The sequence below is a fragment of the Lycium ferocissimum genome, chromosome 4 (genome assembly GCF_029784015.1).
Source record: "Lycium ferocissimum isolate CSIRO_LF1 chromosome 4, AGI_CSIRO_Lferr_CH_V1, whole genome shotgun sequence".
In the NCBI taxonomy this organism is placed as follows: domain Eukaryota; kingdom Viridiplantae; phylum Streptophyta; class Magnoliopsida; order Solanales; family Solanaceae; genus Lycium; species Lycium ferocissimum.
This window is the reverse complement of record NC_081345.1, coordinates 18,524,493-18,541,715: the sequence shown is the minus strand read 5'-3', so window position 1 is coordinate 18,541,715 and position 17,223 is coordinate 18,524,493. Positions and strand designations below refer to the sequence as shown.

The window sequence follows — 17,223 nt, the reverse complement described above, 5'->3', positions numbered from 1 at the left end:
ATATCATAGTTAAGTTGTTGATTGACGTTATGAGAAACTCAAGCAGACTTGGTTAAAGAGTTCGAAGGAAAACCTTCCAAGATGCACACTTGATCAACTAACCTATCAGAATATAATTCCAAGATGCACACTTGATCAACTAATCTATCATAATATAATATGTCCAAGTAGCTCAGAAAAAAAAATTGAATCTCCCCTTATGATAAATAGATGAGTAGGTAACAGCTAGTAAGAGATTATCATGTGATTTGTGTCTTACAAGGTTAAGCTCTTTGCATGTGTGATAATTAATCATAAATGGACACTTAATTCAATTGGCTGAGAGTTACAGAAGCCAGACAAGGGCGTAAGAAGATGATCTTGACCTTCATGATTACTTGTTAATTTCAGACTTCTGTCGGAAGTGCTTTACCTTGTTCAGGATCTTTCGATTAAGATAACTCAAGAAGTCCTTAAGATACCCTATGTTCGCTTTTACTTGTCCACTATTCTAAAAATAAATTTTTAATTTTACTTGTTCATTGTCGCATCAAGAGAAAGACAATTTTTTTTCTTGTTTTACCCTCAATTGCTCATTTCCAAATCTTTTTTCCAGGTCTATTAAGACTATACACCAATTAATATGAGTATTATGATAAGATATATACTTTATTTATTAATTCTTAAAGGACGTGCCAAGTCAAAAGTGAACAAAGGGAGTACTAATCACGACAATCTTACTCAAATCTGATGCACTGCCATGTTTCCAACGAAAAAAAAAATTGAATTCGTGATTTAAATTTAATGTTCATTTTTTAAGATTTTCCGCATTAAATGTATTGTAATGTTAAAATTATAGGTTCAGATTTAACATTTGTTGAGATTATATATATATATATATATATAGACACACAACTCCGTATCGAAAATTATGTGCGTATGAACACGTCACCAAAAGGCTAAATCCGCCCCTATTAAAAACTTTCGTATCTTCTAATGAAATAATTATACAGAAGGTCATTGAACTTATATCTAATTGAAGAAAAATCATTAAACTATTTTTTTTTTCTAATAAAAATCACTCAACTTTCACTAAATATCCTGGACGCAATTTGATTAAAAAAAATTTAGTGAAGATTGACCAGAGTTCAACCAAACACATTTAATATCTTTTCCTCCATTAAAAAATATTTTAAACTAAAAAAAATTGCTCTCTAACTTAAATAATACCATCGTTTTAACACATCAATTCTAAATTATCTCGACCTTATCATTTAAGTCGGAAAAAGAACATATGTGATTATCTTTTTATATACTTTGATAGTGAAACTACCTATACTCAGCGGCACTATTAATTAGTAGAATAAGTAATAGTAGCAGAGCGATACCCCACGAGCTAGCAAAATGGCATAGCATCAGAATATGCCACACTACTCCATAAGCAAGACTGGACAGGTTAATTTGGCAGGATTGGATGATATTATTCCTATGTACTAAAATATGTTTGTTGTCATTATGAGTTGAATGTGCAATGCCTTAGGGATTACTCTTCTGTTGATGCTGAATTGTGGACTGATGCTAATCCTCTTTGTAATATCCACTGGTGAAATATTCCAACATATTTGTTCTGCAAAAGGACACAACCTTTTAGAACAAGTGTCTCTAAATAGAGATGTAATTACTCCATATCAGTCACTTTATTTCAACTGATAATATGCTTGGTGTATCTCAAAAGAGTGTTGTCTATTAACCCCATAGATAAGCGATCACTCTTTTGAAATAGTGATAATAGTACGCCTCAAGCCTTTTCTTCCTATTCTCTTCATCTAATTTCTAACATTATTTCCGTTTCTCGATTCCTGAAGAACCTTTAAGACATGCTTTTATTAACGTCCGATTGGCTTTTTGTGTACTGTTAAATCAAATTCTATGCATTCCTATATCCAATTTAATATTAATCGCATCGTTTCCATGTAAAAATTAATACTCTACATAAGCATTTGAAATCAAGAATCGTCTTACTCTTACGTGAATGCGAATGCAGTTACCATTAAGCTAAGCACTTTTGTCATCGATGGAGACACGAGTGCACCCAAAAAGGCAATTGCAACAGTTGATAACTACAATGAGTCAATAGTGGCGGCTAGACTTCAATAATATACAGCCGTTCAAGTGAAACACAACCTTTGGTCAAAATAGCAAGTGATTCTTTTAGTTGGACACACCCTTTAAACAATTTACTCAATTCTATTAAGTGAGTAAAGAAGAATTTTTCATTCACATTTTCAACTTTTTTCCACTTGTATTCAATCCAAACACAACTTGAACTCTCAAATATTCCATTCAACTTCAAATACTTTTTTCTCTAACTTCAGCCATATATTATCCAAAATGCCCACTAAGAGTTATGGCATTAGAAAAGCGTTGACTGGTTCTTTGCAGAGTGGCAAAGCAAAAGCACTAGTTAACAAATCTAATGCGACACCACTCGTCAGCAAGCTCGAAAGGTACATAGGATTTTTTTTATAGGTAAGGGAATAGATCTAGCACGACAGTGACAATTAAGCACACACCAACTTTGATAAATTTCCTTAAAGAAATCATAGGTGTGAACTGAATCCACTAAGTTAGCAGATAACGCAAGAAGTTGGATCCTCTTCCATGCTATGATAGTTACGATAACAAGCAGGAACAGGTGTTGGGTAATGCTGATAAGGTTGCTGATATTGTTGATAGTAAACTGGAGCTGGATATGCCTTTATTGCTACTGCCTCTTTCTTCTTGTCATCCTGCTTCTTTGCTTCCTCTTTCTTCGGCTCGTCTTTCTTCTTCTCAGGCTCTTTTGCTGGTCCAACAGAGAGTATCTCAGTGTGACACAGCTTCTGCACTTTTGAAACTAATTCAACTGGATCTACGTTTCCTGTTACTGTCAATTTCTTATCCTTCGAATCTATCGAAATTGAGTCAACCCCTGCAAGATACAAACCACAAATCATTCAAACTTGAACAACAACAACAAACATACTCATTGTAATCCCACCAGTGTAGTCTGGAGATAGTAGGATATTGTTCGTAGACCATACACCTCCCTTTGTAGGGTAGAGAGTTTGTTTCCGATAAAATCTCAGCTCAAAAAAAGTGTAATCAAAGTAAGATTGAAAGGACAATAACGACCGCAAAATATCAAGATAAACAAAGCAAATGAAGCAATAGGTGGAAATAAAAATGAAGTATAGCATACTATGCGAGTACTAAATAATGCTAATTGCTACTAAATAAGGAGACTATGAGAAGAGGATACTAGCCCTCGGCAACCTATTCCCCTTCTAGCTGTATTCTTCTCTCACATAAAATACGACAACACTCGGCAACCTACTCCCCTCTAGCTGTATGTATCATAATCTTTCACCTTCATACCTTCCTAGTCATGTCCTCATTAACTTCAAATCACTCAAACTTGAATGTTTTCAATATTGCGAAATCTGGTTTCCTTTTTACATATTTTTGCAAAAATGAAACAGAAAAAAGTACAAAGGTTAATAACATACCTTCCGCAATAGTGCAGAAACTTTATATATATATATATATATATATATCATGACCTTTTGCTTGACTTTCTCATCCAGATACTCCAACTTCAGCACTACTTTCTGTAAATTGAATAACCAAATCACAGATTCATTAAGCTCTCAAGTTTACTCAGCTGATAAATTATTTACATAGCTCCACCAAGAAACTCGCTTTCCAACAACAATTATCCAGTTTTAGTAGTCAATGTACTTATATATAGCAGTATATATACACAGATAATATAATATTGTAGTTTGTCCGTATATATTCTACTCCAGTAAAAGTGTATGGAGTGTCGCAAAAAGGGACATTTAACTTTTATATTTCTTTGAGAATCAGAATCAGCGAAAAGATTACTATATATATATATATATTGCTTGCACAATTATTTTCACATTTATTAGAGTAAGTAGTTTAAAAAATGAAAAAGTAATACTTTTAATATATAAGCTTAACTAAGGAAAAGAAACTAAAATTATGCAAAAACTAGCTAGAGAGAAAACTAACCATCATCTTTTTTAGCTGAGACTTGGATATCTGAGTTTAGTGTATCGAAGTAAGTAACAGATCAACACTTTATTTCTTTCTCTTTCTCTAACTATAGAAAAAGGAAGAGAAAAAGAATATTCAAAGGTTGAGAGAAAGAAATTAGAAATATGTTGGAGTTGCCAATTAGTTGATGGATTTGTACTCATATTTATATCAGTGATTTGTGAGATGAATTGTGACTGTGACTCCACTAAAGAGCTGGGATGGGACCAAGAAGCAACCTAGTCAACTACAAGTCTTCTTATTTTTATTTTTTATTTTTGGGTCCATATCAAAATATCTTACTGTCATTAAACGCTAAAATATTTAATTTTTACAAAGACCATAGTGGGACTGGGTTCTAATAATTTGTTAAGATACAAGATTCATATTGTAACCTTTTAATTATTGATTGGCTCGTGATACTAGATGTTAAAATAATGGAATAAAGTATTTCAGTTCACATTGTTGAGTCAGTTCAGCGCAATTTAACATTTAAAAGATCATGGTTCTTTTAGTTAGCTATTAAAAAAAAATACATCACCTTTTGTATAATTAATACAACATCCGATTTGCAATTTGAAGCTTTGCATTGCTAGCAAGTATAGTCTTTGTATTAGTACTTGCTAGTTAAATATTCCGTGTTAAATGTTAGATTCTACATAATTGATATACACTTCATCATTTTTATATTATACTCTGCATAATTAATAAGGGTACAGCTTATACGTTGATCTATGTATTATGGCAATTAAAGAGACTAATTTTATGGGCAACAACATAACAACAACAATAAAAAATTCATCAACTAAATGTTTATTTTAACATGTCCGGAAGTTATCTTCTATCGCAAAATTGATTTTTATTTTGCAACTAATCAACAAAAAAGAGAAATAATTTGCAAATTCAGTTTCATTTTTGGTTTGTTTTAGAGATTAGAATTATTTTATGGTGTTTGCTTTAATTTTAAGAGCCATTTTTATTTTCTAACAATCAGTTTTAACCAAAAATGGAAGAATCGGAAAGCAGACAGAGAATTGACAAGGAAATGATAAAAAAAAAGTATAATAAGTTAGTGACAGCGAGAGAAGTGTAGGAGTTTGGTTCCAAATGTGTTGAGCTTTTGTTTTGAAAAGCTTTTAAAAGAATTCATTTTTTTCAATTATTTTTAAACAAATGCTGTACAATGAACAGATCAAATTCACCTGACTGTACTCTCGCTCGCTGTCTTCACTTTGGATCTCGTTAGCTAGAACAACTCAGTCTTTGAAATACAGAAGTATATTAGACCAAAACCATGGAGAAAAATGTACGTAGTGGTTTGTTTTCTGGATATTGATACCTATATATATCTTCCAATTAATTTTTTTCTTTTTTTGCTGCATGGATTGTCCTAGTCAAAAGGTGCAGTAAGTTTTGTTTGAAAAACTTAGTGTTTTTTCCATACTTTGACCAACGATTAGTCGTGTGTCAAGACTCAAAACGTCAATATTTTATATAGAACTTGATATTTTTTTTAGTACTATAATGTAGGCTCGATACATCAAGGATACGTAAACGTTCGGATCGTCATTTTAGGGGTTGAAAAAGTTCCCCGATAAATTTTGTTTGAAAATACTTAGTGTTTTTCCATACTTTGACCAACGATTAGTCGTGTGTCAAGACTCCGAAACGTCAATATTTTATATAGAACCTCGCGTACAATAATGTAGGCCCAATACATCAAAAAAAAAAAAAAACTATTTTGTTTGAAAAAACTTAGTGTTTTTTCCATACTTTGACCAACGATTAGTCGTGTGTCAAGAAAAACGTCTATTTTGTATAGGAAAAAGTTTGCCTTGCGTAAATTCGGATTCGTTTTAGGGGTTGAAAAGGTTCCCGAAGTAAATTTTGTTTAAGGTTTAAGTGTTTTATTTTTTTAAGGTTTTGATTTAAGCGTGTTATTTTTTAATCAAGACATAACTTTATTTTGAATATAAATCTAATTCTAAAAAATATAAGGTGAAAAACTAGTTGTAAAGTGGTCAAACTTTAGATGGTCATAACTTTGCGCTCGGACGTCCGATTTACGCGTTTTTTTTTTTAACTTGCGTATTTTTTCGAGATCTATGCGACAAAAAAGTAGGCCAAATTTTTCCCAAATTGGCGTGAAATTTTCAATTTTATTTACTTATAAGATGATGATACGCAATAGATTTCAATGTAAAAATTCCAAGGTAATATAGTTGTGAATGTCAATTTCACTTAACGGTTTCAATTTTTTGAAAATAAAGCCGATTAATTTTCTCGACATATAAAGTTGACTAAAATAACCTTACGCAAAACTTACTTCGGCACCTTTTTTTTAAAATGACTATCCGAACGTCTATGTATCCTTTATGTATTGGGCCTACATTATTGAACGCAGAAAAAAATATCAGGTTCTATATAAAATATTGACGTTTCGGAGTCTTGACACACGACTAATCGTTGGTCAAAGTATGAAAAAAAACACTAAGTATTTTCAAACAAAATTTACTTCGGGAACCTTTTCAACCCCTAAAACGACGATCCGAACGTTTACGTATCCATGATGTATTGAGCCTACATTATAGTACGCAGAAAAAAATATCAGGTTCTATATAAAATATTGACGTTTGAGTCTTGACACACGACTAATAGTTAGTCAAAGTATGGAAAAAACACTAAGTTTTTTCAAACAAAACTTACTTCGGGCACCTTTTCAACCCCTAAAATGACTATCCGAACGTCTATGAATCCTTGATGTATTGGGCCTACATTATTGTACGAACAAAATATTCAAGTTTTGGAGTCTCGAAGCATGATTAATCTATGGCTAAAGTATGTAAAAAAGTTTGAAAGAATCAATTGGAAAGAAAGAAAGAAAAAGAAAAGTTTAAAATAAGAAATCAAAGAAAAAGAAAATAATTTTTCATCATTTATTCCATGAAAATCATGCGTTATAAATAGCTAATAGATCATTATCACCATTATGAAATAAAATCAACGGAAGTGTAATATAAATTTGTCCTTATTAAAAAACCATGGAGAAAAATGTATGTAGTGGTTTGTTTTTTGGATATTGATACCTATATATATCTTCCATTAATTTTTTTTTTTTGTCTTTTGCATGGATTGTCCTTCAAAAGGGGTTGGTCTTTAATTTTTGTCACGAAAATATCTCGAAGTTACTTCGAACAACTACTATTTCACAAGGCAAGACTTGGCAAAACTTAAGGAAAAAGTTTGCCTTGCGAAATTTTGTTTATCTTTGTAATTCTACAAAAGTTAGCCTCCTAAGATGATTTTTTTTTTTTTACCGTGTCAAATAAAGAATAGTCTAACTGAATCAATTGACATCAAGTTCCTTTTAATAATTTTTCATCATTTATTCCAACAGGTTATAAATAGCTAATAGATCATTATCACCATTATGAAATAAAATCAACGGAAGTGTAATATAAATTTGTCCTTTTAAAACGTCGCAACATCCAGATGAGTCAAACAATGACTTCAACAACTACCCACAGTATTAACGTTTATCTATAGAGCCTCTAAGATGATAAATAAAGAATAGTCTAACTTCATGACTCTCTAAGATAGGGGTGTCCCCTGAACAAAGGTATGGGCTCATCAGTCCGAAGCCCTTCTCTAGTCCGCACGCATATCACGAACTTGCTCCTCAAACGTTACCTAACACACCATCAAGAATAACAATGGTATGTCTGAGTATTGGATACTAAGTGAGTGTCTCCGGGATAATAGTTAATATAACAAAATAATATGATAAGGATCGGTAAAATAGTGTCAATTAAAGTAGTTTGAAATTCAGAGATAGAATAAATCATCAAACCTAATAAAACCATTAATGGAAATCATTAAGAAGAAATAAATCCACTTCAACTCTTTATGTCGTTTATTACATTTAGATCCGTCAACCTTGAACTCAAGACCATCAACAAACCATTCGTGGGCAATCAAAGTATAATACATGCCAGTACAGGACCAAAATCAATATGATGAAGGGATGACAATTTAAGGTTCTCTAAACTGCATAGAAGCACCACATCGGGGCTATTGAACCCCAATGGCTACCCTTCCTCCTGAATAGTTAGGCAAAGATCACATCGGGGTTACGAACCCTCGATAGCACCCTTTCTCCCGAATGGCTAGGATAACCCCACTAGGATCCATAGTGACTACCTTTTCTCCCGAGTAGCTAGGGGAAACACAAACAATAAAGTCATGACATAATGTCGAATCACAATCAATGCATGGAAGCTGATTTACTCATTATGGATTATGTTCATCATCCCGTTAATAGGGGTATACCAATATCATAAACTGATTTAGAAATCAATTTCAAATCATTTTTTAATTTCAATTCAACAAAACCCGTTCATAGAGCAAAGCACCTCAAATATCCAAACCGTCGAATTCAAGTTTAAAGCATCCCTTATAGGAGTAATTCATGTTCAAAATTCAAAGCATTATAATTCAATTTTAATTGTCCCTTTATAGGGGAAATCACGGCTACATATGTATATTATAATACACATAAGGTTTAATCCGAGCTTGTCCCTCACGCACACAAACCTTGTAAACAAAACCATTTTTAAATTTTGAAAAGCATGTTCAAAAGAGACATATCTCAATTCCCGCTACGACACTACCAAACGGGTTTTCTGAGGTTCAAAATCACTCTACAATTGATTTAGATGAGAAAGATTAGATCTTTACACCTTTCCCTAGAATTTTCACCCTTTTTGAAAACTAGGGTTTTTAAACCAATTTTGCCTTCTTGGATTCTTATTGTTTCTAATACCCTACAATCACCCTTTCATGGATTAAAGGATTGTTTCTAATACATCTTACACTATGAGTTTCAAGAATCTAAGGGTTTTAAAGGATGAACTAGTATCAATTTAATGTTAGATTGATGAAGTAATCATAAGAATTGACCAAGAACTTACCTTAGATGTTTTGGGGAAGTTTTAATTTAGGGTTGTTTTCTCTCAAAAAGTCATCAAAAACGAAGTAAGGAAGGGTTTTGACGAGTTAGAAGCTTATATATTTCGGAACTAGAAAAACAAGGGCGTGCTATGATTGTGCCACACCCATCGCACAAAATGGGGTCGCGCGATGGTCGTGCGTCGTACACCCATCGTACCTGTCTCTAAGATTCAGAGACAGGTTTTTCGTGTCACGCAGGTGTCTCCACAGCCGACATCGTTTAGTAAAATAGGCATAACTCTTAGCACAAAGCTCCGTTTGAGTTCCACCATATACAGTTGGAAAGTTATTTCAAAGACTCCTAGCGTAAATACCCGTAAACTGGGCATGAGTAGGAACTACTGCAGACTTAGACGAATTTAAGAACTCTTACGAACTTCACTATTTGTTTTAACCTCACAACGATTATCTTTCACCCAAATTCATCCCGAAGGGATTCATATGGTTAAAATATCACATTAATACTCGTTCTACTCATTCACACCTAACCCGGATTTACGGAGTGTTACAGTTTGAGCTAGGGTTCTAAACCAGAACCTTGGAGTATTTTAGACGAAGGGCAAAAATTAAAGACTAGCAATTTGAGGGGCAAAAATTAAAGATCACCCCGAATAAGAGCAATCGTGCAAATTGCCCATTAATATTAACATATATTTTTTTAACAAAGAATAGGTTTAGTAACTGAAATCCAAAAATAATTGCATTATATAACCATATTCTTGTTGTTTTGGTCAACAAAACAATTTTATTGACATTACGTCGTTACAGAAGTAGTAGCATGTGCATGAGTCGTAGTCAGTACACAAAAAATTCCAAAACTACTCAGTTTGTTACACCAAAATACTGGGACTTTTTTAATAGTAATTGTTCCTTCTTGGTCTGCTTGAACTGCTTCTGATATATAGTAGGTGGTTTATCCATAGTAGAGATAGGATTATTCTAATAAACACCAAAAAAGCGAAGCTCTATTTGGCAAACTTGGTTGTGAGCTCAGATCTATTTCATCATTCTTGGGTTACTATCTCTGACCTCATCAGTCATACTTACTAGTGTCGCTTGGACCGGGCTTCTACATTAAAATTTAAATTTGCAATTCTTGTTTCTACTTTTTAAATTTTTTTTTTCCTACTCTTGCTTTTTGTGTTGTTTTTGTATCATCATATCATTTGTAAAAGTAGTTTGACAATTTTTCAATGTTTCTAAGATATTTAATAATATAAAAGATTTTGTAAGCTAAAAAATAACATTTTTTTAGAGTATATTTAGACTTCCTTTTTATTTTCAAACAAATTAATGCATGCATCAAAGCTTTTCTCCCTTTTATTTTACTAAATTTTTTTAGATTAAATCTTTACTGATCCAAATTGAGTTTACCTTACGTTAGATTTCAACTTAATTTTTTTTTTCATCAAACTTATATTGGCTAACCCATTTTTTGTAAGAAAAAAATAATTACGATATTCAAGTAATATAAAAAATAATTAATGCTACAAATTGTTGTATAATGACATCAATGAAGTTAACTTATAAATAAAGATAGCATTTAAAATTAAATAATTAAAAGTCTTGATACAGCGAAATACTTTAGACGTTTCTTCAAATTAACCATACAAAAAGGAACTGGAAAGTTAATGAAATTATTTGTTTTTCTTACTTTAATCTTTCCTTTTCTTTAAAAATATTGTAGTTTGTTTTTCTTAATGAACTATTATAATTTTTTAAACGTGTATGTAGTTTTAGTATTTCATGTCTTTTCTAACTAGTTATCCTTAATTATATAAAACGTTGATTATCTCATCTTTTGTAAAGCATTTCAATATCAAAAAATGTGAAAATGATTACTCTCGTTTAAATTATTTATTATTATTATTATTATTATTATTATTATTATTATTATTATTATTATTATTATTATTATTTGGAGAGCTACAATATTTCTTTAATTACTTTTTTCAAACAATTTTAGCTATATATGAAAAATAATTTTTAATTAATAATTAAGCATGTATTGAGGTATATAACTTTTTCACTTGTCTATAATAAATTTTATAGCAAAAAAATAATTTGAAGCAAGTTTAATAATCATTTCCACAAAAATGAAAGACAATAAACTTTTGGATCAATTTTAAATTTGATTGAATTAATAATCTTTTGTGGTGTCACTATCACCTTTCCACATCATCCCTTCTTCTAGCATTTAATTAGCCCACATAATTATTCAAATTTATCAAAATGGGTGACAGCTTACAAGGTAATTAAACCTTCAATTAGAGGTACAATGGACAAAATATTTCATGTGAGGACTACAAAATTTTGAGATCCTCCCATATATATAGTAGTAATGTATGTAGTTTTAGTATTTCATGTTTATCTAACTATCTGTCCTTAATTATATAAAACGTTGATTATCTCATCTTTTGTAAAACATTTCAATATCCAAAAATGTGAAAAATGATTACTCTCGTTTTCAATTATTTATTTATTTATTTATTATTATTATTATTATTATTATTATTATTATTATTATTATTATTATTTGGATTATTATTATTATTATTATTATTATTATGAGCTATCATATTTCTTTAATTACTTTTTTCAATTTTTTTTAGCTATATATGAAAAATAATTTTTAATTAATAATTAAGCATGTATTAAGGTATATAACTTTTTTACTTGTCCATAATAAATTTTATAGAAAATAATAATTTGAAACAAGTTTAATAATCATTTCCACTTAAAAGAAAGACAACAAACATTTGGATCCGTTTAACCTTACAACGGAGAATAATTGAATTTATGTGCGGTGTTAAAGATATGTGGTTTAATTCAATACGAGATTAGATTACACGACAATCGAATAAGTAAAATGAAATATGTAGATCTGACCAAAGATGAATGATGACTGGCCTCGGGTACTGAGAACCGAGGTCGAATCCTTATGACCGGACGTTTGAACAATGAACAATAAAGAGAACCTTAGAAAAGACGAATGAACTCAGATGATTGTATTGCCTTGTTTAGTACATGATCTCTCTTTTTCTGTGTGGAGGCAGAACCGCCTAAATGAATGGGGACCTCCTCTTTATATAGTAGAGGGGTCCTAACCCTAGTACAATTCTAAGTGAGGAAAGGAATCTGTTGACAGCTGTTCCCGGGAGTGGTGTCGAAATATCCGGCTGAGGGCGGATATTTTGGTCTTCTCTTCATGGTGGTTGACCGCCTCTTCATCCTGCCTTAATGCCTCGTTCCAGATCAAGCTTGATGCCTGATCCCCGATAAACCGATCGTATCCTAGCCGAGCATAACGTTAACATCGAAAAATCGAGTATATCCATATCCTCGGTTTTACCCATATACAGATAGTCCCCCCATTTCCAAAGGTGAAATTTTGATAGCGGGAAATGGACCCAAATAAAGCTGAGCAGCTGCACCCATCTATCTAGGACAAGACCTTCTAGTCAACACTTCACTCTGCCCGATGCTAGTTCATTATTACTTAGCCGCCAAATCTTTTTTGGGAAACCTCCCTTTGTCAGAGTCCTTGATACGCTACAGGACCCTTTGATTTCTCTTCTATATAAAGCCCATGCATTCTTTTTTCATGCATCTGCGCTCTTCAAATCTAAACCTTGCTTTTCCCAAAACCTTGCGGCAATTTCCACACCAAGCCCATAGCTCTCCTCGAGCTTTGAACCTTTTTCCATCAAGGCGTGATCATCCATTGTTAGGTTATACCTGTCACGATTTTGGCTTATGTTCCATTATTAACCCAATGTGAAGATCGGTCTTCGTTTCTGTCGCCAACGAGGGCCGCCGGTTCTGATAAGGTGTTAGAATCTCTCACTGCTGATATCCTTCCATCGGGATTTAAATATGCGAACGACTGCAAAATCTCTTACCATCTTGATTCGGTGGAGAATTTTGAATCTTGTATCGACGATGGCACCATTATCGTAGTCAGGGAAGATTGTAACTTAGGTGCAGTTGTTGACGTTCGCCCTGTTGGGAATGGGGTAAAAATAAATCACCATGATGTTGCTTACTCGTTGTCATACACTTATCCTTTCGCCATTGGGTTTACCCTCCCTGTTCCTCGAGTGATCGAGGACTTTTGTCGTCAGTATTGGGTATGTATCGACCAGATTGCCCCACAGATTTGGAGACTTGTATACTGCATTGAGAAGTTGGCCAATATGGCTGGGATTGCCTTCACCCTTGACCATTTGATTCATATATACATACCTCGGGTGATCCGAGAGGGGATTGTTCACCTGCTTCCTCGGGGAAAATCGAAGCCTGATTGACCCCGAGGTTGGCTTCATCAGTTTGTGATGATACGTACAGCTCAATTTCATCGTCCATCGGCTATCGATTTTCCTGAGATGTGGAACCTATCACCAAACCTGATTGAACCTGAGCTCGATACAACTATCTTTAAATGGGTGGTTACCCTTATCTGAGCTTCCCGTAACACAGACCGCTCCTGGAGGAGAATAGCAACTAAAGGGTGGAAGGGCAAAAGCCATGGTAATTTCTTAATCCGATCACTCGGCTTTCATTTCTCTGTATCGTATCTCAACCTAGTGTATTTGATTTTCAGGACATCCGACGAGAAAAGCTTCTAAGGGAAAGGCCGTAGCCGAGGATGTCGTTCGGGAAAGAAAAACATCTGTGCCGTCGAGGGTACCTGGACGCAGATAGACTGTAAGCTTTCCAGTTAGACATTCGGGGGTTGGCTCTCGGGTCCGAACCCGTCATATCATGGAGAACCGTCGGGAAATACCTTTTGGCGAAATCCCGCTGACAACAGTACTTGATGAAGAAGATTTGTCGGAGCCGAGTATCCCCGGGTCATCTGCTTCCGGTAAAGATTCTGGAGATACCTAGACGGTGTCACGTACCGTCGCAGTATCCCACAGGATAGGCCGGAGTTCTCAACCTTCGACTTACTACGCCGGTTAAGGGTGTTGCTATTTTTCTTTCTTTTCTTTTTCAGCTTATGGCCGTAGAGTATGGCCTTTTCCGCTTTTCTGATGGACCGATGTATCCGAAAAAGCCGGGATTTTGCGAAGTGGGACAATTTTAATGGAAATTTTTGGATCGATTTTTTATCGGACTTTATTGAGTACTCTATTTGCATTGTTTGAACCTGCGCTCTTGTACATGTCTTCGCAATATTTGATCAATTAGCATTTCGTTTTGTAGTACACCCAAATTTGAAATGCCTCACTACCGACAGCCACGTTTACATGTTTTACTCTTTGTACTCGACCGTAACCGATTTGGAACCGCATCCTTTGTGGTCGATATGGCAGTTTTACCTGATCATAGTAGTATCGGTGCCAAGGCCCGACCTGGGTCTCGTTGGGAGACCGGTTTGCTTATGTATGCCTCAGTGATCTAGAAGGGCGATCCGGTTCCTTCTCATGTACGCTTCCTATGGATAGATAAGATCAAGGTCACATCTGTCACATCGTTCTGACAGTGGCACATGTCGAGACCCGGTTGGTCGAGAAGACGGTTACGGAATGCGAACCATCTCGGCCCCACTCTATAAAAGCAAAACTCCCCCTTTCACTTTTTCACTTTTCTGATTTTTACCAAAAAAAAATTTTACCTTCGTGTTCTTGGATACGCAAACCTTCTTATCTGTTCTTTATCTAATCTTCAAACCTTCATACAAGTCTTCATACCTTCATATTTCCGTAATGATGAGCAAATTTTCAAAAGCTAAAACCGGCGAGACCTCCTCGGTCCCAAAATCGGACTTGTATTGACAGATTTCATTCCACAAGATTACATGACCATCAGGGATTTCAAGGTTGAGAAACCTTCTCAACAAGGGGATCGAGGTGTCGATATATCGGACTATTTGTGCACGATACCCCCGAGTAAACTTGAACAGGTCAAGGCAAACTGTAGGTGGAAGGGTATGGAGGTCGTTATTCCCGATCAGGCTGAAGCTGTAACGACCTATGTGGAAGGGTATTTAAGCGTTTATACCTACCCTTTTAAGTTTAGCACACTCGACCCCGTGGTAGTGGATTTTACAAATGGTACGATATTTGCCTCGGCCAGATTCATCCGTCATTTTGGAGGATCGTTGTACTCCTTCGTTACTTTACTACGAATGTGAATATTCCCTTCATGATGAACCATCTACTCCGACTGTACAGTCCCCGTGTTTTTTGAGGGGGTATGATTAAACTCACCAAATGAGCTAAAAAAGCTCCATTTTCCGGTCTTGATGAATATAGAGACCGAGGCTGGCAGGGCAGATTTGTCCGAGTCAGAACAGGGGATCTGATTCCTGCTGAAGAGTTGCCATTCCCAGAGAAATGGAACCCAACCCGTAAGTAGCTTTACTTTGGTATGGTATATGTCTGAACCTACACTAACCCTTTGATTTTACTCGTATGTTCATAGCACTTGTTCAGACCCTCAGTGCGGTTCCAAACATTGATGAATGGATCGGGAAGATCTGTTCCGAACTTACCTATGTCGATCGCAACTGGCGACATTTGTCTCGGTCCCGGTGGGAGGCCGCAAATCACGGTAAGTCCTTCCACCAGAGCGCTGCTCCGTCTTCCTTATGTGCTATACCGTGCTTAATAAGTTTAAACTGTTCTTCTTTACTTTACGGGTCTTTCAAAGGCCACCAGAATCCGGGGACAAGAGGTTGTTGAGGCCTCAGCCAATGAACAAAACATCGAAGCTCCTGACCAAGGAGACAAGGTCGAGAGGAGAAAAGGACGGTCCTCCAAGTCTTCTCGAGCTCCTTTAGAGATCAGGAAAAGATCGAGGCTCACAACCAGAGAGACCTCTTCGGAAGATTTCTCAGCTCGGGCCCTGGACGTCGATGTTGTTGGTCAACTAACGGATCATTCCGATGACAAAGACTAGGCGTTGGGTAAGCGTCGGCTTACCGATGAAGGCCTCAATCAAGAGCTGACCGGCTTTATAGAGATTATTCCGATAGAAAGCTCAAGTCCGATGCCGGCGGGATCGAGGGATATCCCGAGACGGACGGACGTAGGGAGCGTTAGGTAGAAGATCGGGATATCTAACGATGCTACTATCGAGCCCGCACCTACTCGAGGCTCGGGATGGCTCCCAACCGGCCCCGAGATCGAAGACCGCCTCTCCTCCCTACCGGTTCAAAGGTACTTAACATTCTGCCTTTGTATGGTATTGGTTCTGTCCTCCCGATACAAGTTGTGGCTTTATCTGAGATAATTATTTGCATACAGGACTCGCCCCCTCGATTGGTGGGTATTCCCACCGACGATGCTAAAGCCAAAAACAAAATGACCGAGGGGTCAACAGGGCCAGAAGAGACAACCAGTTATGGGAATTATGAGATACTCCCACTTGGCATATCGGGTTTGAACATTTATCCATTCCCGTAGCCAACCGTTTCAGGGTTAATTCCGGTCCCAGATTGGAGAAAGTTTTTCCTGCCCCTAGCGCCGACCCGAATCGGAAGAGGTTGATCTCTTTTAAGGTGCCGTCCTATATGAACATGTTGTCGGGGCCTGTCGGGGTGACCAGCTATTCGTACCCTCTGGTGTCCCAAGAGGACCGGAAGAAGATGGCTAAAGTGAGCGAATCCTGCCTTTTCAACGAGGCTCAGTAGGCTTTGACCCGTGTATGTCCCGTTCCTTCATTTTTTCACTTAGCTTTATTTTCTTGCCCCATCTTAATAATCGCTTCCTCTTTACCCACCTATTTACGAACTCTGTGCTTCGAGGTGGAAGCCATCACGCAAGCTTCCACTCTATTTAGGTCGAAGTGGATCGGCTAAAGGGGGAGCTCAAAATCAACTTTGAAAACTCGGGAGGTGGATGAGCTCATGGATCTCTATGGGAAGAAATTGGAATATATCTCGACTCTCCAAGCCGATCTCTCTACCCTTAAATCGCGATTTGGCGGCGGCTCGAAACGAGGCTGCGAGGAGGCCAAGAGGCGGGAACATGACCGAGTGGCGAGAGAAAGGTAAGGGTTTTCGAAGTTTATAATAAACCTTTTATATATATATATATAAAGAAAAGATTTTCATTCGGCCTATTCATCGCTTTTCGTTGCCTTTTATAAAGTGTTCCTCGGTTTGTCGTTTGTCCGATTCATGCC

General features: G+C 35.6%; 1 protein-coding gene and 1 long non-coding RNA gene across 2 annotated transcripts; both read right to left on the bottom strand.

The window, feature by feature from the left end:
* Positions 1–2,606: 2,606 nt before the first annotated feature.
* Positions 2,607–3,008, bottom strand: LOC132053799 (heavy metal-associated isoprenylated plant protein 12-like). Its single transcript, XM_059445902.1, has 2 exons — positions 3,005–3,008; positions 2,607–2,950 (listed from the first exon to the last, which is right to left on the bottom strand). Exons 1-2 carry the CDS (start codon positions 3,006–3,008, stop codon positions 2,607–2,609), a joined length of 348 nt encoding a protein of 115 aa, XP_059301885.1.
* A 566-nt stretch (positions 3,009–3,574) lies between these two features.
* LOC132051686 (uncharacterized) lies at positions 3,575–4,362 on the bottom strand. The gene is made up of 2 exons (XR_009413858.1): positions 4,057–4,362; positions 3,575–3,629 (listed from the first exon to the last, which is right to left on the bottom strand). It is a non-coding gene; the product is annotated as an uncharacterized LOC132051686 (long non-coding RNA).
* Between the last annotated feature and the right edge of the window lie 12,861 nt (positions 4,363–17,223).